At 40.1% G+C, this 23,186-nt stretch overlaps 1 protein-coding gene across 3 annotated transcripts in view; it reads left to right on the top strand.

Annotated features, from left to right (window-relative positions):
- The window catches only part of SATB2 (SATB homeobox 2), a 131,781-nt gene that overhangs the window by 10,747 nt on the left and 97,848 nt on the right, over positions 1 to 23,186 (top strand). For all 3 annotated transcript variants that reach the window (XM_038142453.1, XM_038142452.1, XM_038142454.1), the window contains one exon: positions 16,021 to 16,197. In XM_038142453.1, the coding sequence (XP_037998381.1) occupies positions 16,021 to 16,197 (177 nt within the window). The remainder of the gene's footprint in view (positions 1 to 16,020; positions 16,198 to 23,186) is intronic.

Below are 23,186 nucleotides of genomic sequence, written 5' to 3' on the forward strand. Positions count from 1 at the left end.
CTATGGTGTTGACAGCTTTATATCCCTGTTGGGTAACATTCACTTACTAGAATTGGCGTCTCCTCTCAGTTAGTAATTCACTCCATAAGGATTAAAAAAAAGAGGGATGATTAATGACTAGGAAACTTATATTTACAGAATTGTTGATTGCAGTTCGTGAACCTGTTCGTGTAAGAGTGGATGTGCATATATATATGTGTGTGTGTTGATTTGAAGAGCATAGAAAATAAGCGTCAAAGCTTCTGAAAGCAGCTTAAAATGCCAGTATGCAGAATGAGCTGTTCTGAAGTTTGATTTTGCTGAAAAAGAAGCATAGAACCAAATGATAGCCAAGGGAGCATGTTCAAATTTGAAACAGGAAATGATGGCAGAACATTTTTTGTTTAGATTAGTTTGATGCAGTCTGATAATATGTTCATATTCATTTAAGTGTTAAAAACTGTGATTCAATTTACAAAATATTAATGGAGGGAAAAGCTTTCAGGCAATTCAAACCGAAGTGTATGATCGGGATGTTAATCAGTAGCTGTAGTTACGGCGCTTGTACGAAGTTAGATGTAACAGAAATGTGGATGCAGTGGCTCTTCAGAGCGCTGCTGCTGATTGCTGTGAGCCCCCTAAAGTTCAGTGTATCGTGGTGGTGTCTGCTTAAATGTAGTTAGAAATCAGTTTTAATGTATCTCTGGGGTGACAGAAACACAGGCTGACGGTTAAAGAGCTGTTTGTCAAAGTCCATCCTATACATTTCTCTAAAAGTATAGTAGGGTTTGTACTACCTTTTATATCTTTACAAGTATTTAAGGCACTTGACTGGAGCAAAAATTCACTTCTGTGCAGATGGAAGAATACAACCTGATCCAATTTGCTCCTCTGTTCTAAATGGTTAGTTAACATGGCGTCCTGAACGCAGTAAGGAAGTGTGTTTCACTTGTCCTTAGGAACTGGGCAAAGCGAAAGGTTTTCGATTCCTGCCCAGATCCTAGATGAAGAATACCTTCCTGCTGCCTGAAAGAAATATGTAGCTGTTGGAAAGAATCAAGCGCGCTGAAATACAGAAGCGTGAAAGCCGCAAATCCTTGTTAGTTTCAGGAACCAGCATAGATGTATTTTTATGTTTTACGTTTATATTTTATGTTTTATCTGTGGCTGCTTAGTTGGAAAATGTCGCTTTTAATTTTATATGATTCAGTAGGGATTTGGAAGAAATGTAAAATCTTGCATTTTACATGTTTCTGATATATAGTGAGGAAGAAACCTCTAAAGGGAACAGTAAGAAAAGCAAGACGGTGATTTTTTTTTTTTTCCGAGACTGATTTGTTAAAAATGAGTTTCTGGTATTTTTGCTGATCTTCACCCCTCTCTCCCTTTTCCAATCAGGCTATATCATGTAAATAGAGCAAACAGAGCAGTCATTCCTGAGGGTCATGCAGTGTATCAGCCATAGTTTTGCTGAGGTAGAAAAATAATCTTTCTTTATGTGTTTTCAGTACTTGGTCTGTTATTAAAATAAAGACACAGTTGGTTGAAGTGCGTGTGCAATTGAATGTACACATTAAACAGAATATAGGGTATCCACCCATTCAATGACCTTGACATAATTTGATGTTTAGGGTAATTTTGGAACCCTTGAGTTGCATCTGCAGAAAGACGCCAACAATTTTGAATTCAAGATTTAAGACTAGTGGTAGTAAGGTTTTTTTTTCCTTCCCCTGCAACAGTTCCTAAGTGTTTCAAGTCATCCTCCTGCTTCTTTTCCACACCCATGGCCATGTCACTTAACTGCATGCTGTTATTCTTACCATAAACCAAAGGAAAGAAAAAGCAGCCAACATAATTGAAATAATCCATATTAATTCTCTGTTTACTCCTCCCTTTTTAAGTTGGGTCCTGCTTTTTCTTGATCTCACTGGGATAGAACATAGTATATTTATTGTCAATTATTTATAGGGCAATTCTTTGACAAACTCACCTTAACAGGAGGTTTCAGTGACTCCCAAAAACTGGTTTTTTGTGCCTAAAGTAGAGGTAAAATAATATTAAAAACTCTAAAGATTCCAATGAGGTAACATAATTTCAAGATATTACATAGTGACTTATCTTCCACTCAGAATTTAGATGAAGAGTTCGGACATCAAAGGAAGGCCAACCAGTATTAACCTTTTAGTGTTATGAATAAACACTTAGAGGTGAAGTTTGAAGATTCCTTTCCCAAATACCTGGTTTTGTGGAATCCTTATATTCTCTTTAAATACTCTTCTGATGCTGAATATTTTATCTTGATTCAAAAATAGAAAAAAACCTGGCATAATGTAACTGTAATCAAGTCGTAATTTCAATAGACAGCTATGTCATATTGAGACTTTCTAGTTTGTAGTACAGACTTTCAGATGGTATCACTTACTTTAGGATTCCTTTTAAAGTGTTTGACTTTAGTATTCTTCATGGAGAGGCTAGCCTGAGTATTTATTTTTGCAGTTACTTTCTATTATTGATGTTTTCTTTAGAGCTGTCTATGTGGAATGGGGAGGAAAAGGGCCCCAACGGTGGTCTGGAGCTTAAGTAAAATACTTGAACCAGTAAGATTTTTGTCACTCGCATTGACACAGAACATGGCAATAGAATATGACAGCTATGGTGCTGTAAAATGAAGAGTTTTATTGCAGTCATGTATTTATATTCACCAAACATCTGTGTGACCTGTTTAGGAAAATTCTTATTTTTGTGATCGAGCAGTCCTCAACCTACTTTTAAATCTTATTTTTAAACTTTTCAAAATAGCTGAAAATCTGTAAAACTTGGGAAGATTTTCTTTTGAATCCCAAATTGCAAGGCATAGCTAAGTTAGGCCTTTAATTACTGCCCCTCATAATTTAGTTAAATTAGTAACTACCGCTGTGTTTTTCAGATTAAAGGCTCAGTTTTTCAAGGTATAAAGTATTACCAAGTCGCTTTGAATTGATAGGACGGGGGTTTGTTGGAGATAACCTGTGCCTGATTCATCCTCTGTAACTACCAAAGGAGCATGCTCTCCTTTTGAAGCTCGCAGTGGCTTTGAAACCAGCCCGCTGTGTTGAACAAGGAGCCAGACCCTTTCTAGCTCTGAAAAAAATCTCCTTGTGGTAATTGGCTCCTACTGTACCAAATGTCCGGGGTCAGCTGCATCAGTCCCCACGGTGGCATGTGTCACTAATGCAGATGTAAGAAATAGTCACAGCAGACAAAAGGCAGCTGAGTATTTGATGGCTTTTGAGAAATGTTTTCTAGCCTCTAGCGATACTAAAAAAAATTGCCCTCCAAGAAGCTTTGTACTTGTTGCAGAATGCTCATCAGCAGCGTCTCTGCTGCGGGGCTGCAGACAAATGAGTTTACATTGATTAGTGCTATGAAAGACAGAAAATACTCTTTGCCATTTCATTTGAGGGCAGTTGTTAGCCCACCTAGTTGAGGTTCTCATGGCCATTCCCGAGTGTTGACTGCTTTCATGTGTGATATGTTCTCAGCCAGCAAGGCGTGTTGTCCATATTGTCACTGTTCTATAGTTAGGGATTTTTTTTTTTTAATCCAGAGTCCCTGCGCTTTGTATGAAAGTACGTACTGCATCTGTTGAGTATATTTTGTCCCAGTCTTCATTTGCATTGATCTGAATATTGGTGAAGGAAAAAATATTGTATATGTCCAGTGTTATTTGTTCTATTTCAGGGAACTTTAGAAAAAACATGAAACAGTATTTTTAGTTGTTTGGTTTTTATTTTAATTTTTAAATATATTTGATAGCTCTGTGAATGTCCCCTGAAGAGTTACAAATATACAAGATTTTGGCATTTGTCTATTAGCAGTTTAGAGCTGCTGACGTTAAAAATCTCTTACAAAAGATGTTTGAAAGGTTTTGTTTGTTTGTCTTATTGGTTGGTTAATGCTGCATATTGCTTTGGGGTTTTTAAGTGTAATTCTTACTCTGATTTTTAAAGGTGTGAGTGTTGATGTTGCTAGTATCTGAGGACTTATGTAAAACCTCCTTCCAGGAGGCACGTCTACTTAGAATAAAGCTACGCAAATAATTTACAGATTGTTTAAAAAATAAAGTGTGAGCCCTGCATCGATGTTATGGTAAACTGGACACTAGGGCAGGAATATTGTGTCTGAACTCAAAACATATTTTCAATTTCTTGTTGAATGCTGAATGATTATTGGTGTTTCATGCAGTGATGTTTGGAAAAAAAGGATTGTCATTATTTGTATAAACTGTATGAAGGGAACAGAAAGAACTTGAGGAAAAAGGACAGGTAGCTCTAGATAAGAGTCTAAGCATATGACTTGTTTTCTAAATAGAAAATTATCCGGCTAATTATCTGGCTAGAAGTGTTTAGTCATTGTGCTCTAACTGATGTCCTTGTATCAAATGGACATGCAATATTAAACAATTTAAGCACAACTGTATCTTGTTAGTAGCAATGTCAGCAAGGTAAAGAAGGCCAGAAAAATCTTAATACCTGTCAGACACTATTTTATATGAAGCTCTTGAGATAACTGTATACCCTCTGCGTTTCCAGAATGCAGTAGAAATGTCTTCCAAATTAAACGTGCTCCCTCATTTGTTCCGCAAAGACCCACACTGAGATGAAAAGACACACTATTGACAGCAGATCTTTTCAAAGGTACTAAACCTGGCATGAAATATCAGGAGGGGAGTTTCTTATATCAAAAACATAATTTGTATGGCTGCATTCAGCCACAAGATTACTTTGTCTCTCTCTCAGCTGTTCCATTCTATTTGTAATGTTGAGAAGGGGCTGGATTAGTCTGTCTTTACTTGGGTATCACCAACACTTCACTCTTGAGAAGTTGCTGACTTTTGTCAGCGTTTGGACGGGAGCTTCCGATGAGTGTGGAATCTCACAAAGAAGTATTTACCATCTTGGTAATCTAAACTCACGGAGAATGTTTTGCCATAAATTTAACTGACAGGCGTATATTGGAAATGAAGCATGTTATTTTCAAAACTATAACCAGCCTATTTTTTGGAGAGTAATATAAATTCATATTTTGAGCATATTTTGGTTTATGTGCATTTCCATTATTTATATATTAAAATTAGATGTGCACAATTTCCAGCCTTATTATTTTGAATGGTTATTAAGAAATGTAGTTCTAAATTATGAGTTATACAATACTTTGGAGTAAAAGGTGATTTTCATAATGTCTTTTCCCAACTTACAAATAACTTCTTTGCCATAATACAAACATGTTAGCGGAGCAACATGATAGATGTCTCTTTAAGTATCGTAGTAAAAGAAAATGACTTGTATTCTGAGGCTGTGGATAGTTTATGTTGTTTTGGACCCATTTCCCAAGCAGTGATCGAAAACAGATTACAATAACAATTATACAGTCAGAAGATGCAATATCCATTTCTGTTTTAATTGAGTGAAAGAATAATAAAAACATCATTAAGAAAAATGAGGTGGACCTGTCATACATGCTACCAATTTTTAGACTTCGAGAAAATGCAGAGTAACAGAAGTGTGAGGGTTTTTTTTTTTAATTTTCCTTTTTTTTTTTTAAAGTAGTTTGTTTCTGAAGCTAGAAATCTGGATAGTAGACTTCATATGAGCTCCTGTGAGCAAGTATGCAGTAAGTAGGCATATTGCTTGACAGTAATGCTCAAGTTAGGCAATTATCTGAGTGTCTGGGTCTGGCATAATAATGAGTGTATTGAGCCTTTGCAATGACATTAATATGTTCACAGTGTCATATTGACCTGCCCGCTACATGAGCTTTGAGAATGCTATGGACAGGTAGTAAAACTACTTCCTTCTCTTTCAGAATGAAAAGCTGTGCTACTTCATGTAGGGGGAGTGTTTTGGTTTTTTGTGCCTTCCTCAAATGTGTGGACCTGAATGCAAACAAGAGGACTTGGTCTCTTGAGCCATTGCTCCCTGGGACAGACTCTCCAATGGCCCTTCAGCTACCTCGCCACCTCAGGGTTCAGATTAAAACCCAGAAGGCAGAAAGGCCCTGTGGCAAGGGGCTGTGCATCTGTGTGCCTCTTGCAAAGGGCCCAAACTGTAGTTGAAGGCCTGAGGTTGAGGGATCCTGGCTCTCCATTTTCTCTGACTCCTAGAGCTGTAAGCAGAAGTGTCCTTTCTGCTGTACCATACATGGGAAGAGAGAGCCCTGCTACAGTAGCCTTGGCTCTAGTCCTGTATCATACAGCTTTATAAATCAACATTTGGAATGGCATCCAAAAGTGAACTGGGAGCCAGTTCGGCCTTTGGAGCACAGATGTAATCTGCTTTCTTTGGCTAACACCTCTCATGAGCGCATGCATTTGCACTAGCAGAAGTATCTAATTCTTTGGTGTAGTTCTGTGTACATAATAATGTAGCAATTCAGCTTGTTGAGCCCCTAAAGCATTGCTGACTCATCACAAGTGAATCCACACGCAAAAGGTCAGCCTACAGGTAGGTCTTTTCCACCCTTGCCCCAAAGTATTCCTAACTGGATGAAGTGTACTGTGCATACCTGAGAAAGAGAATGTATTTAACTTTTGTTCCTTGACCTCATGACTTGTTTGATCAAGATCTGGTAGTTATTAGACCCATTAGATTAATGTGACCTGCTGGCAGATAAATGTAAATGTTCCTAAAGGACTGATGTTCAAACCGATAGCTGTTAAATGTGTGATTTTATGTTTGTAGAGTGGTTCCCCCACAACTCTGCGATAAAACAGTACAAGAGAAGGCCCCTCAGAAGTTGCCCTCTGTCCACAAGGGTGTGAAAGATTGGAGTTGGAAGTAAAGGCCAAGCCCCGGAGGCCAGTTGCTGACCCATAATGGGCTGTAGGTGCAGACTGTCTGAAGACTCTGTGTTGACGGGTGAAAAGGGTAGCAGAGTGGGAAGCTGGCTGCCTTCTGGAGGACAGAATGGCTTCTACGTTTTCTCATTTGTGATTCTCTCCTTCACTTATTTTCCTGCTGAAGATTTGATGAAGATTTCTGTGGTCTCCTTCTACCAGAAAAATACCATCTAGTAATGATACTGCTGTAGCAATAGCCTTACCCTTGCTAGAAGTGAAGCCAGGATGAAGAGCTTCATCAGTTACCATTGAGTTTGACAGCATTTATTCAGAGAGAGTTTAATGTGGCTTGTCCTCTTGCGTGTGTACTTGTAACTTTTGCCCATAGCCACTTCTGTCATATCTGTTGACATTGTCACTTAGAAATTAGGTTTTCTACTGCTGCCAATATCTATAAGATATGAGGAAGGAGGCAGTGGTTACAATGGTTGCAGATAATTCAGTTTGTCTCACTGTTGGAGCCTGCAAGTGGGTTTGAAGGCAGAGATACAGGTTGGCAGACATTTATCTTGTAACACGGAGAAGGGGTGATAAGATTTCTTCTTTTTCTTGCCAGGGAGTGGTTCACAGAGGAATGGACATGATGGAGGAAAGAACTTGCTGGTGGGTCCCAGTGGAGACCCCAAAATAGGCCCGAGTGTGGTCTGCAGCACTTCTCCAGAAATAAAACCTCAAACCAGCTATGAAGGCTTTTCTGTTGCATTCCAGGGGACTTATCCCGGTACCAGGAGACTAGTTAGTAGAACCTTCATTAAAATGCTTTTGCTAGAAGATGTTTTTTTGCTTCAAAAATTACATAATATGGTGGCATCTGCTAGCACCACTGAATCTAAGGGCTTATTAGTGGTTCCAGTTTTCAGGGTTTAAAAATGTTGGTCATTAAAAATAATTTTGGGTGGAACTTGGCATAGAGAGTCTTAACCCCTTAGGCAAGTTCTGTTACATTTTTGAGAGAAAAGACACAGAAAGTAGTTCCCCAGACTAAAATCCCCTCACAAACCCCGTACTTGTTTTTAAGTTAAAGAAACCAAAACCTAAAACATACAGGAAATCAATGGCTTAAGATGATTTTTGTAACAAAAAGTCATCTGATTTTAGAAGTGTTCATTCCACTGATTTTGAGTGAAAGGAGTATATTTTCCATTTAATTAATATTATGAAGTATGGCTGTGGAGTATTTTTTCTTCTTTTGAAATAGGGAAACAAGTTGAAACAACTGAGCAGTTTTATTTAGGAAAAATGTAGCTATAGTATCTTCACCTTTTTCCTTTCAATGAGAGTAGTTGGACTTAATTATTTTAAATGTTCTTTTCCAGCCTAACTGATTCCATGATTCTGTTCCATGGATTGGAAGGCTTGTGTGTGATTCTGGTGGGCAGCACGGTGCCGGTACCCCCCAGGATTCCTGCATGCTGGGGGTGCTGCTGTGCTGCAGGGCTGAGCTTTCTGCTGGGGGAGCCTAGATAGCTGTTCGTGCTGCCTTCTCACTCGGGCTCCCTCTGAGCTCTGAGTTATCATTTCTCTCAGTTTTGCTTGTTTAATTGGAGAGGTGGGAGTGCTTTATTCTCCTGTTTAATTGCTCCTGCCTCCTGGCTGCCCTGTGCGTGGCTGTCCCTGGGCTAACAGGGTGGCTCAAAGCCGCAGTGGAGCTGCTCCTGTTCCCACTCTGTGAACTCAACAGGTGTGACAGATTCAAACTTTGGGTTGAGTTAGTGCAGCTGGTTTAACAAAGGGGATTTGTTAACAGAAACAGCTGATTCACTTTGACTAAGAAAAGGTTTCATCTCCTGCGAGCAACACTTCTGTCCCAGACACGCTGCAGGAGAGGCTGTGCCAGAGGTAAATGCTTGGTGTTTTTCTATTTCTCATTTCTTGTTTGTCACAGTCCATGCTCTAAATGTGGCTTCTCTTTTTTACCATTTTTTTAGAAATTCAAGCATTATCAAATCAAGTTAAGAGTTTCATAATATGTTTCTGTGGTGGGATAGTGGCCTGAAATATTTTGTGTTAAACAGTAAGACTGTTATTTCAGCTAGGAGAAGGATTCTTTGGATAGTTAAGCTGTCAGAAGCAGAGGACATCTGCAGAGACGGTAGTGACTTATTTATAAGACTTCCTGAGATCTGGGATAGCTGTGATGGCTGGGAGACTGAAGCCACAGAAAGGACTGGAAGCTGAAGAAAGATGTAAATAATACCTTGTGGTTTGCATTTGCCATTGGCTAAAATATAAAATGCAGAAATGCATTTCCTGCCTACAGATTTATTGAATATGTAAAGCCAGAAAAAATAGCCGAGGAGGAGTAGAAAGATATTGTCCTTAGTTTTACTTCCTCTGGCCCTCCTAAGAAGAAAAATTCTACAATGTAATGTTATTTAACATGATTTTGTTTCTTTGGCAAACACTGTATTAAAATCATCTGTGGACTGAGCTCTTCTTTACTAAATTGCATCCTGGAACAAATTATTTGCAGCGGGCTTATAAACCCATGAAGAGTAGGAGTTTAACAGCATCACATTACTGCTTATATGCAAAATCAGATATCTTGCATTTTGTCTAGAACACAGTGGAGAGCAGAGGATTAGCAGAAAGTAGGGTCCTTGGTTTTAAACAAAACCTTTTGCTGTAATGACGTGCTTGGTGCCGCGTAGGATTGTGCAGTCGTGGAGGTCCTGGTACACTCTCCTGTATTTGACATAGCGATTTCCCGCTGGCCGCCTGTCAGTGTGTGCACACAGCTTTCTTCGCGTGGTTCCGAGTGGTTAGTGACAAACAACTGCAAAGTCATTCCTTCAGTCCCTATTAAAAAAGATTTACAGTGAAAGAATTCTCAGCTTCATAATAGGACTGTTGTAAGCTGGTGCTTGATAAGTAAAAGGCTGAAACACAGTCCATTTACCCAAACCAAGCATTTATTGTAAATAAGTTAAGTGCCAACAACTTTTATTCTGTCTGATTTAATTGTGTTCATAATTTATGGTGTAACGTGAAAGTGAGCCTTAATGGACATGCCTAACACTTGCTGAAATGAGGGAGCTCTGTCTCTTCCACGTTATCATGGAATTGCACTGCCATGGGCCGAACCTGGGATCTGCTTCAAGCCAGATCCTTCTTGAGTCCGAACAGTCGTGTAAGTGTGGCCCTGTGGAAATGGTGTGATTGTGTTTGTTTAGCTTGTCCTTCTGTCTCCTGCATCTGCAGCCCTCAGCTGGACTCTGCAGGATTTTCTGGAGATCTCACATCACCATCAGCTACAGCTATGCTGTGATCTAAATAGAAGTGGTGTTGAGAGAAAAAAAACCACCTTTTTTTCCAAATACTATATGGTGTCTTTCCTCTTGAAAAAGCCCCAGCCAACTGGACAAAATACCCCACGTTTTGGAGTGCAGTTAATTTTTCTAATTATGAATTTATCTTCTATTGTGGCATGTGATCTTAAAGGTCTTTTCCAACAGAAATGATTCTCTGATTTTACGTTTGTTCAGCTAGACAAGTCTTTAGTAGAAACCTCCTGATTTATTAACATTTTAACTAGGTTTTAATTTCTGATCACTTCAGGATTTGCAGTTTACACTGTTTTGAAGAAGTGGCACACTGAGGCTTTAAAGCTTCCCTTTTTCTTTTTAGAAAATGAACTTAGTAGTGGAGTTAAGTTTTTCAAAAAGGAAATTATGGATTTGTGTTGCACTTCAGGATGCAGGATGGCATCTTTGCTGCAGAAATTCAGGTATTTCTGCATAATGAAAGCTGTCAAACTGAATTGGCTTCTGCCTTTTCAATTAGAGCTGCAGGATGGGAAAAGGAGAACTGACAAACCTCTCCTGTGCCGATTTCTGCCTTTTAAAGCATTTTTCTCAGTTTAGGTTCTTTTTCAAATTGTTCAGAAGAAAGGGAAAGACAGTTAAAATACCAAATCTGTGTATGTAAGGTCAGCTCTACTGCAGTGCAAAGAGAAATAAATAAATGGACTGCTTTCCCCATGACTGCCTTTGCTGGATAGAGGTCTCTCTCTAAAGAAAAAACAGAAGCAGATTAGGTTTAGGAAATGTTTGTCGTTTGATTGCTTCCTGTGGTTACTGCTAGTTGTGGAAACATGCTTTATTGTTAACTGTACGGAATCTTCATCTAGATAATTTTCTCAAGACAATCCATGCTTTGCTAATTGGGCTTCTTAGTTTCTGTTGTAGAGTAAGGGTCTCATCTTAGAAGTCCAACCAAAGTTGCTTCTACTTCAGTGTTTTTTAGGTGTGTGTGGAAATAAGCATTTGTGGATTCCGCTCTTGCTATTACCTAGATTTTTTTTTTCCTCTGTGGTGGAAAGGCCAGCTTAGAGAATGGCCCATGTTGCAGTCTCTGCTATGCAAAATGTTTTCTACATAAAGTAATGAAGAATTTTCAGTAGTTTATGAATTTTCAAGTAGATGTCCTGGTTTCTGAACTCAAAGCATAGAAATTTGCTTTGTCTTTGAGGGAGATTACTCTGCATGTGTGTCTGTTCTGTTTAAAACAAAACAAAAAAACAGCCAGCAAACAAAACCTAAAAACCCAAAGCATAACAGCAACAACAAAAACTTTATTTTCCACTTTCTTCACTTGATAAAAATCTCTCCACTGTAGAATGATTTCCTTTGGGTTTGACACCACCATCTGATCTCAGTTTTTAATAATTTTGGTGGGTTTCACTCCCAGAAGAAAACGTGCTTGTGCTGTGAAGTATTCCCACTAGAAATCTGGGAAGTCTTAAAACCTCATGTTACTCAGGGCAAAGAACTGGCTTTTTTATTAATTCCCTGCTGGACAACCCCTTTACAGTAAATCCTTCCATAACACCATGCTGTTGAAATTAATCAACTTGATGTTTGGAAATTGTTCAAATTAGATAAAATTAAATAACACCTAGATGGGACTCAAAACTTGTCCTGATGGAAAGAGATTTTAATCTAAAAAGACATGAATTTTATTGATGCTTTTTCTTTCTAGTTGATCTTCATTTTATACTTATTAGGATGCACAAGCGCTGCTTCCTATTTAATGGCTGGAGAGGTGGGTGGCTGTAAGAGCTCTCAGCTTTCCTCTCTGCCTGTGATGCTTCTGTGCAAGCAGACCATGCATAAAAGTTAAGTGCCAGTACTATCATATCTATTATTTTAAAAAGCATGTGCTGGATCAAGTATTATTTGTAAATAAACAAAAGAAACAGTGCGAGACTTTTTAATACCTGCTTTCTTCTCTTCCTTCTAGTTTGTCATTGGAAATCTGTAGCTTTTACTTGGAAGTCGTAGAGCAGAAAATGTTTTCCAGGGAGCTATGTGATTGCAGGTTGATAATACTTTTAACTGGTTCTAAGTCCTTTTTTGTAAAAATGAATGCTGTATGCAGCAGACTATCTCAGATTTTCACTTCTCAAATGAAATATCAATTTCCCTTTCCTTAATTTTTAAAGAATTTATTACTCCCCAGTGAAATAAAAATATAGATTAAAATGGACAAGGAGGAGAAAGTGTGCATTTGGTCTCTTTGATACATGTTAAATTTCTTCTGAATTTCTCTGGCCTTTAGAAGAATCTTGGCAAAAAGTACAAGCGTGTTTACAGAGACTCTCTGTACATTGCAGCTTTTCTGTGAAAGCAACAGCAGAGCTTAAGTCTCATCTCTGATTTGCTTTAAACGGGTATGTTATACAGAGGTACTGGTGGCTGCTAACTATTCTCTTCTTCTGGTAATGGTGGGAACAGTTTTTCACTGCTCTCTTTCGTTGGTTAGATGGAATTCTTGCTGTGTATGGATGTCCTTATAAAAGCCTTTCTGTAGATCTTGGTTTATTTTGATATTTTATGCAGATGCCACCTATATGGGGTCAAAGCTCTGTGGGAAGCATGAAAGAGCTGTTCATGAGTCAGTTACGTTAATCAAAATCGAGGAGTAAAAGCCTGTAGTATGATTTGCGATTGCTGGTAATGTTTTGTGTGCATACTAGCATTTGTATACTATACACATACTAGTGTTTGTCCTTTAAGGGAGCAAACTCTTTCCTTTTTAGCCCTGGGAAAACTCCTTGTTTTCTCCCTGTGTGAAAAGCAGCGCGGTGTGTCGTGTACCATGAGCTGCGCAGCATCGCTGCCTGCAGCCTCCCTCTGAAGCTGGGAGAGCGGGTGCGTGCCACTTCAGTGCCGGGGCCCCCAGCCCGCTCGGTGCGTGTGCACAGGCGAGGGAGGGTGACAGCGATTCTGGCTGATCCCTCGTTAGGGAAAGAGCTGAGGAGTTCCAGGATTTATGAGTAAGGCTGGCTTGCACTGCAGTAGCGCCGCATGTGAGACTGTTATGGATGCTTGGTCTCCAGCTCTCTGAGTACTGCTCCAAGTTCTTCAAGTGGAATGACAGTGAGTAGTGACTAACTTGGATTGCTCTCTCTAAGGGCCCTGTAGCGAGCTGGAGGTGTAATATATGCATGTAGGAGCAAGCCACCGTGTATATCAGCATGTAAAAAGCATGTTGGCGTCTGCAGAAGATTTTCCTTTTGATTCCAATGTACTGAAAGTACATTTTTTTTCAGATAACATTAAGAAACAGTGAAGTTTGAGGTAGTAAGTTTATTGGAGATACAACAGTTAACTCTCTCATGTGAAATACAGAGCATAGCAGTTGAATCTTCCTGCTGTTGTTGTTGCTTTTTATTTTATTTTTAAAATCAGTATTAAGATTCCAGGTGCTATAGTGAGAGGCATGAGAATAGATCAGTATCCGATCGCATCAGGCAGATGTGGTAACCTGCCCTTTGCTCTCTGTTTTTAAGGTACTAATAGCAGCTTATCATCAATTACTCTGGGTCACTGAGTTCAGAGATGTTTTTCCAAAAGCTGTTTCTTTAGCAGGGTTCCTGCAAGCGTGGGCAGCAGGAAGGGGCAGGAGAGTCATCGTGGGCAGGAGTTGTGTGGGGCCCTTTGTGCTATCCGTAAAGTGATATAATGTATGGCATCCATTCTAGCATTTGAGATCCTGTTTGTACTCAGCTAGTAAAGGATGAGCGCAGAGAATAGGTGCTACTCCTGTGCTGAAAAGGAGAGACTGTTGTATGACAAGGAAAGCTTCCAGCAGGAGCATAAAAGACAGTGTGACATCCCTCTCATCAGTTTGCTTCACCACCTTTTCTGTCTTGCCAAAATGTAATTTACACAACTGATATTACAGCCTCAGCATTTGGCCAATTATCTTAATCTTTTGCTAAGACATTAATAGCCCCATCAAAAGTGCTGTGACAGCCTGTATGTTCGACAAGACTGAAAGTTTGTCACTTAAAGAGACTTATTTTTGTTTTAACTAGTTAAATGGTGTATGGACAAATAGAATTCAAATTTTAACCTTTGATAGGAAAAGAAATTTTGTCACTTATTTCAAAGGAACATGATCACCCATGTGCTGTCTCTTCAGGAAAGCACCTAGAGATTTTTTTTCACTGAGATTTTTTTTAGCACTATGTGTTAGAATTTGGCTGCTTGAACTTGCAAAATGCATCAGTTTAACCCAGAATCAAGCAGTGATGAGGGAGCAGTATCAATGTGATGCTGTAACCTTCTTTCATGTTACTTTGAGATGTGTTTTAAAACAAAGAACTGAAACACATCAGGTGGATATTGTAGTGTGTAGCTTCTGCAGTTAGGATGTCAAATTGAGAGCCACTCTGTGCTAGATAAGTCACTAACTGAGAATTGTGCATCTAAAATATATTTTAAAGTAGATCTAGTTTCTCGAAATTCAAGACAAGGAGTATTTAAATTCCTTAGCAGATACTGATATAACTGTATTTATTCCAGGGCAGGGTGACTCCTCTGAAGGGATATATAGCTATTGGTTTGTAGATACTAGGTTTTGAAGCTACTGACAGTAGCTCAAAAATATTTAATAGACTTTGTGAAGGAGAACTGAGATGTGGCTTTTTCTTCTTTTTCCCTTAAAGAAGTGTCTGGTCCAGGAATACAGTGGTTTGTGTCTGAGATTCATAAATACACTCAGATATTTTTGGTAGTTACTGTCTACTGGAAATGATTCTGTTTCATTCTGAAGGATAGGATTTAGAGGTGAACTTGCTGGTGATGTTATGAGCCTTAAATGACACATTTGGGAAACTGCTTTAGGTTGAGATTGTTCTCTACACCAATATTTTCTAGTTTACCTAGGGACTAACAAGGGATATGTAAGCAGTTAAAAAATGTCTGTGATTGGAGGTAGACTCGCCTGTAGCAGGTGCTGGAAATGGCTGTGCAGTTCTGTAGGTTTTCAGTCTGTTCCCTCTTCCTTCTGGGAATGTGCTGTGGGGTGTTTCCTGCAAATTGGCACATTTCTCTACTGCCTGCAGTATTGAATCCCTTAAAGTTCATGCCTCCCAATTTATCTAATGCCATAGATAACTTAATCCTGTAACCACAAAAGTAGATTTGCAATAAAGCACAACAGAATTGAATCCAGACCACCCCCTGAGTTTTTCACTTCTGTGGTTCCTCCTCATCCTTCATTCTTTTTCCAGAAGAGTTGTTCTCACACTCCTCATGGATGCAGTGGAAAGACAGCTATTGGTCTCTCTGGGTCTGAGTGACCATCAGCTGCCAACACAAGAATATAATTGTCAACAAAATCAATTCAAAAGTATTTTCCTTGTACAGTGAGAAGACTGACCATGGTCTGAAAATGCACAAATATCCCAGGGTCCCCCAAGGGGACCAGCCTTTGCTGATTTCTCCATACATTCACTGTGTAGAAGGAAGCAGAAATGGCATTTGTGGGTCAGGCTTTCATATGGCTGAATATGGAGAAATGACTTGAAAGAAACAGGGACATTCATGGAACTGTAGAAGACTTCTGCAATGTTAAAAAAGTCTTTTTAAGAAGTCTTGTTCATCTTTATGCTGGCTATGATTCTGTTCCTGAACTGTATTCTCTAGGGCTTTTAGTGTGGTTTTTAATGAGTCAAGTGATGAGACTTTAGTATTTTTCTTGGAAAGAAAACAAAAGTTATCCCACAAGGAAGAAAGGCAGATTTCCACTTACGATGAGTCTTCTAGGAGGTGTGTTAATTTACAAGTTTAATTATTCATGTATGAAAAGTTCATGTTCCTCTTGTTGATGCTTTCTTGTTGATTTTTTTTATGTGTGTGTTTTTTTCCATGTAGGTTTGATGATTCCAGTCTTTTGTGTGGTGGAGCAGTCAGACACCTCTCTTGAATACGATAATCGAGAAGAGCATGCTGAGTTCGTTCTGGTTCGCAAAGATGTGCTCTTTAGCCAGCTGGTGGAGACAGCGCTCCTGGCTCTGGGGTATTCCCACAGTTCTGCAGCTCAGGCACAAGGTATTCAATAGTTTTTTTCCCACTTCTCTGCACTGCAGAAGACAGCACCTGGGGTTGTTTGATGTAAGGAAAAAGTAAGAAAATTGGTAGCAAATCTTGGAAGTGTTTATATCAGTTGTGTTAATTGCTTAATCCTAAACTAGGTGTATAACAAGCCCTACATTTTTAGCCTGTCTAGAAAGCATTAGCTAGATCTTGCTGAAGTGTGAAATCTGTTGATAATGATCAGTCAGGATATTCATGACGCACTTGTTCTGCACCACGAGGCAGGTTGCTGCTTCGAGGAAGTCAGCACAGAAGATACAACCTTTAGGTGTACAGCCAGATGGTATCCAGTATTCCTCTTTGTATCAGGGCAGTTTTTAACAGCATTTGTAGTCTTTCCTTTTTTAAATTATGCATTGTAGATAATGGTTTCATATATGTGTGTGCTGTCTTTATGGCAAATAGTTGTAGGACTAAATGTGCAGGCTGATTTCTGTTTTCACTTAGCTACGATATTGCTGCAAAACCCTTTGTGAAGCACTATAGTCCCTTCCACTCAGAGATTATTCTCTGTTAGCGGCAAAGTCTTAAAATAAACAAAGCTTTCCTCTCTCTGCCCAAAATATGAGCTTAAAAAAACCCAAACCTAAAATCGTAATGTTGAGGGAGATGGGCAGGAGGTGGTGGGTTGGGAAAAATCTTTCCAGAATGAACTTCAAATTTCAAGAGCATTTTTAATACTAAAACAAGTTATTTCAGTGCTTATTCTTTTGGATGAGAAGCCTGTAAGTTTGTTTTCTCTCCAAATCACCAGTAAAACCTGTGCACATTTAGAGTAGTTTAAAAGCAATTTGCCAGGGGATTTGAATTTTGTCTGTTGATTTGAGTTGCTTTGTATAGTTAGGTATTTGAACGTGGGAACAGAAGGAGCAATGGTGGTGTTGAATCCAGGAGTTCCAGGCAGTGGTTAATTGCATGGGCTCCTTGTGCAAACTTCTGTCCAAGCTGGGTGATAATGATTCATTTCCTCTGTCAGACTCTGCCCTGTGAGAGAGGCTCAGATTCTTCATATAGGCAGAGGTGTTTATTTACACAATATGGTAGTAAAAGCCCTGCAAGAAGGTAGTTGTTTTGGTTTTTGATACGAAATGCTTTGTGTCATCTTAGGGACTCTTTTTTTCCTGAATGTAGTAGGTCAGCATATCCCCCTGTTTCCATCCTGGTGAGCCAGCTTTCTGTTTGACAGCACTATCCATCTCAGTTAACACAGTTGCTCATCGTGTTGCGAGCTAACATGTGGAACATGCTGCATTAGGTGGCCAAGATTTGATTCTTGGCACTTCTGAAGGGGAATGGGCTTTGCAGAAAACCTGCTCCAAGAGAGCATGTCATCCAGTGCAGTGACCCACACAGGCTGAGCATCTCACTTGGGGGAACCTTGCTTTTGTGGCATCGCTCTGTTGTGAGAATACAGGGAAGGAGACAGATTGACTCATGAAGGGAATTAGTCACTGTGCAGGGAGGAAATGGCCACTGCATTTTTGAGCTTTAACAATGAGCAGGTTCAGACACTGATCTGTCTGCTGCTCCAGTAACTCCACTAGAAAATAGAAGTTGAATCTCTAGTTATTGCAATTAATATTAAATTAGTCTAATATTAAATAGTCTAAAAGAAATCTCTAATATTAAATTAGTCTAAAAAAAAGGGCTAAGGTATTTTCATCTTTAAGGCAGCCATTACATTCCTCTAACATCTCATGGTATAATATTGAGAATGACAGAAAATACCCTAATCATCCATCAGCTAACAAATCTCTTGGTCAGGTTATTTATTTTTTCACTGAAGGGCCGGTCCATCAATATCTTTTAGACATCGTCAACAAATACTTCAGGCCATGCTGATCTTGTGGTATGAAGCTGAAGTATGCAGCATGTTCTGCAGTATCTTGCCTCCGTGCTAGCTGTCTGTAAGCTGAGGGGTGTTGTACAGGTGGGGACAGCCAATAGATTTCTGAGATTGTTTTGTTTCATGTGAATATTTATAGAATGTAGGGCCCTAATTTGTTAACTAGAGTTGACAGAAGCATGCTACTAAATTGCTATTATAGCAATTTATTTGGGAACACAATTTTCTGATATTAAAAAGGTGGGAAAAATAAAGCTATTTATTCATTATGGTTGTAGGATAAGTCTGCTTCTGTTCTGGTGCTTGAGATTGATTTCCATTAGCAAAACATATTAATAAACAGTCACTTCTTTTTTATGATCGACTGAATTACAGGATCTGCATGAGAAGTTGAAGGTCCTCAGGTGCATTTTTCAAAATGCTCTGAGCATCATGCTCTGCAGAACAGTGGCATTAGTAGGTGTTCCCATGTCCTTCAAGGACAAAGTAAACGAGTTTGTCAAAGCTTTGGTATTGTAAAAGCTGTCTAAGCTGTAACTTAGCATGTAACAATCATCACTTTTTGAGTTGGGAGAGTGTTTTATTTGGCCTGTGATGCTGAGGGAATGGCAATTTCACTTCATCCTGCGAGAAGCATCTTGCCTTTGCTTTTTTTTTTTTGAACAAGGTCTTCCGTGGCAGATAGAAGAGCTAGTTGGAGGGGAAATAAGAGCTGTGGCAGAGGAGAGAATTGCTGTAGGATTTCACTCCACCTTTGCTGCAGTTCCTCATGGCAGCCCTGCAGAGCTGCTGGAGTTGGTGTCTGTCTTGTGTGCAGGGCCCTGCCTCGCGCTTCCCAGCTGTACGGCAGCACAGCAGAGCCTGGCTGGCAGAAAGGAAACATGGCACAGAGTGGTAGGTGGTGTGTGCCTCCCTGAGGGGCCCTGCTGTTGGGCTGCAGCCTGGAGCTGCAGAGCTCCCCGAGAAGTGATGCTGTGTCCGAACACTGGAGCTGTAACACACACACAGCGGTCACCTGGCCTGAGCCTCATGTACTGGCTTGTGGTCACTGGGCTTATTATGGATCATTTTTATTCCTGGCTGCTCAGTAAATTGATAAGTCTTAGCACAGTGTTGGGACAAAAACATATCAGGAGGTATACATGAAGGTGGCCCCGTGCCTCCCTGGAAGAAGCTCTTTATTCCCACACAGTTTGGGCAGAACACATTTATTCCACAAACAGCTGGTTGTGATTTTTTGTTGATGGTGGTGGGAGCAGAGACTTTTCCAGTGAGTGCTGCCCTCATGAAACTTCCCTTTTCTGACAGGAGCTGTGAAATGTCTTCTGGAACAGCATGGGAATTCGTTAACAGCTTGGCACTGGGGTGTGAAAGTTGGTGGTGTAAATGGCAACAAAGGTTTAATAAACATTTATGTATTTTTCTTTCATCACTCGAGTCTACACCTGACAGTAGGGAACCTGCTGCATGTGCCTTTTAGAGAGGAAAAGAGTCATACTTTAAAGGGACACCTGTTCTGTATGTAGTTTAATAAAGTTTGCGTGCCCTGATGAAATTTTTTTCTTGTGGGTGAGGTATTCTAACAGGGCTATGCAAGAGAAGGGAACTGGTAGGAGGTACATAGAATGCTGAGTGCTAGGACCAAAGTAGTATAAAAGTAGCTGCAATCTGGTGTGCCCTGCATGCTCTTCTATGGCTTTGGGACCTGCTGTGAAAGCTGATTCCCTCCTCTGTGGGGTGGAAGAAGAACAGTGTTAGTTTGATGCTTTCAGTATCTACTTTCTTAGAATTCATGTGAAAAAGAAAATAGTGTGATTTCCTGTGGATGCGCGTTTTTTCTTTTGACCAGTTCCTTGTTAGCTGTTGTGAGTGTGTGCGTGGAGCTGATGTGCGTTGTCTGCTAACCGTGTGTTGGCAGGGCAGTGTGGAGCGCCTGCCCTGGCTGCTCTCTGGGGGCAGCTTTAGCCAGGCACACTGGCAGGATGGTTGCTTGGGTTAGTTCCTCTGTGTGGCCATGGCAAGGAAAGGGGTGTACAGAAGAGTGAAATGGTGCTCAGATGTCAAGTTGAACAGGATGAGGAGTGAGAAAACAGCGGAGGGATAACACAGAGCAAGAGATCCTTCCCATCCCTGTCACTGTAGAGATTGTCAAGCTCTGGTTCTTAAGCAATGCATTACCTTGAGCAGGGCTATTGCAAGAGGCAGTGCCTTGCATTTATGCCTCAGAAACCTCTCTTCTTGTGCCCAGTTTCTTGTAGTGCTGTCTATAGACTGGAGAGGGGGGAAGTCTTGTGCTTGCGTAGAGCTGTGTGTGGGTGATTGGAGTGGAAGGCTGGAAGGAGAGGTTGGCAGTGGTCAGTGGGGAAGGTGTAGTACAAGAATAAGAAAGGAAGAAGGTTTTAAGTATCTTGCCTTGCCATGTGGAATTGCAATAGCTGGACTCAAAGGTGAGTGATGCTCTCTGGGGATTGTGGCTTAGTGAGCAGAGATCAGACATCTCAGCCCTGTCAGCCTTGCATCACTGGAGTGGAAAAGAAGACGATTCTGTTGGGCCAGTCAGTGCCTGGCCAGAATAGCTGACATCCAGAGGTACCTTAGGACCTACTCCAGTCCTACTCCAGCTGCCTGACTGTGAAGCTCTGATACTGCTTGCAGCCACAAGGTCAGCTTGGCTTCGGTGCTTCTACAGAGAACTGTGTTCTGGAGCACTGATGGAGCTGTCTTTGCAGTCAGCTGCAGCAGGAGAGGTGGCTCTCCTGACTGTGTAGGAAGGAAACCAAGGCACAGACACGTTAAGAGCTCTCCTGTGGATTGATAGTGCACATGGCTGGGGCAGGAATTAACCCAGGCTGCAAGTGTGTTCTTCAAGGGTTTAAATGTGTGCGCTCAGCCCTGCTCGCTGCTGTTAATTGGAGGCCCCTTGCACTTGTGGCCTGCTTTTTAGTATTACTTCAAAGCACAGACCAGATCTGTGTGACATGGTGCTGTTCAACCAATCATTCCAAGCCCCAGGCTGCTGTGTGTAAGAATGTGGCAGCCAGAGTGCTGTGCTCCTTCACTCAGATTAGCCTTTGTGAGTGCAGCATGACCATCTTGCCCCTTATGGGATTATAACCATGTGTACAAATATTTGAAGGGTGTAAATACCGATGAGAGAATGGATTTGCCTAAGCTGGTACAAGAGGGTAGGGCTCTGAGGCAATTGGAAGGACCTGAGCAGATGATTAGTAGGGAAAGATCCTGTGAAATATTCCCATCTGTGCTGTCTCCAGAACCACAATAGTTCCCTACTGAATGTCAGGTAAAGGGAGAACATACCAGCTGGGGACTGTATTGAACACACACGCACAAGCTGGTTTTATATTTTTGTAGCAAGAAAGGTACAGTAAAAGTGTGGCGAAACCCTGCTGAACTGTGCTTGATGAATACAGCCAAGTTTGCTGTAACTGGGAAGGCCAAATATGCTATTTTCTACACAAGTGCAAGGTAGCAGTATAGGAAAAAATGAGAGGAAACCTGAGTTCAGGTTTCTTATGTGAGTAATGTGCAATTACAAGGCTGCTATAATCTGAGGTCTTCTGACCCCTCAGCCCACTGTCAGTCGTGTCTGAGTCATGGCTCCCTATTCATGTGATCAAAGATTTTCTAGTGAGAAGTGTTTAACAAATAGGAGAGACATTGGTGATATAATGCTTTAAATAACAAGATGATACAGTGATCAATCAGCTAAATACTGGGTCACCTCCTGACTGTCACCCCTTACTGCCACTTTTTCCTTTTTCATTTTAATAGAGACAGCGTGTTGGTCTCACCTAACAGAGTTGTCAGTCTGTGGAAAGCTGCTATATTTCTCTGAGCTCGAACTCTTTTGACACAGACTGTTGTCACCCTGCTAAACCAACGATTTAGAACAAAACCACCCCAAAACAAATGAAAGAAACCCACCCAACCCCCTTCACACCTCTTCCATCAGTTCGGTTTTACACCATCTCTAATTAAAAGCTCCTTACCTTTAGTAATCCCCTTTGTCCCCCTTGCCTCTACTGGGGATATTTGTAATGGGTAAACTCTTCTTTCTTCTCTCCAGTTTTGCAGGTGGCGTTATAAAAGGCCCAAATAAAATCATTTAACAGTAGTATGTGTGAGGGGTACGGCTAGTACTGACATCTTGCAGTAAACTGCTGTGCAATTCCATGCCAACTTGTCTGAGATTGCTAAGCAGACTGGATTTCTTGCAGTGATACTCAGCCATCCAGATCAAAGTTTTCTTTGTAAAAGCTGCTCCTTCTTGAACTGTTCATTGCTTGAGTTGTATTCTTTGTCTTTCTCCCTGATGTTTGAAAAAAGAGGGCTAAGAACTTCTCAAATATTTATTTCTCTCCCTATATACATCATTTACCAGCAAATCACTGTTTTGTCTACCCTACAAAACTTCATGACAACTGTAAGTGAAATTCAACTAGCTGGAACTATGAGACAAAGTCACATTTTAATGAGAATATTGAAAACCTCTTCGTTCTTTGTGGGTTTTGATAGGCATTTCTGTGCATAATGGACACCGGGGTTGAAAGACACTGTTGTTAACGATTCAGCATCTCATGCCATTTCATTTAAAGCCCTAGAATTCTCTTTGAGAGCTCCTCAGAGCTCTTAAGAAATCTTATGTAAAAAATAAAAGAAGCAACAAAGATTGAAGCTCCTTGTATTTGTAGGCTTTGCTAAAATTAGTGTTGCGTTTTTTATGGAAAATGTGACATATAAAGAAATGTTAGAATGTCATATTTATAGATACATAAATGGAATATATTTTAAGTTTTACTTTGGTTTATATATATAAACACTTATATGATATATTTATAATTTATTATACACGTTTTATACATATATATGCATTCAAATACATATTTATATAAAAGTATAATATGTATGTGGAAGAAAAAGCTCAGAATTAAATTAATGAATTAATATCAGATTACTTGTCATCCTTATTCTCCATTTGTGCTGTTTTTTAAATAACATCATTATCCCAACAGCATAATCTCCAGTGACTACTTGAGTTTTCGATACGCTCTCAACTTCTGACTAGTGTTCAGGAAGT

Source organism: Motacilla alba, chromosome 7 (genome assembly GCF_015832195.1).
Source record: "Motacilla alba alba isolate MOTALB_02 chromosome 7, Motacilla_alba_V1.0_pri, whole genome shotgun sequence".
Classification (NCBI taxonomy): Eukaryota; Metazoa; Chordata; class Aves; order Passeriformes; family Motacillidae; genus Motacilla; species Motacilla alba.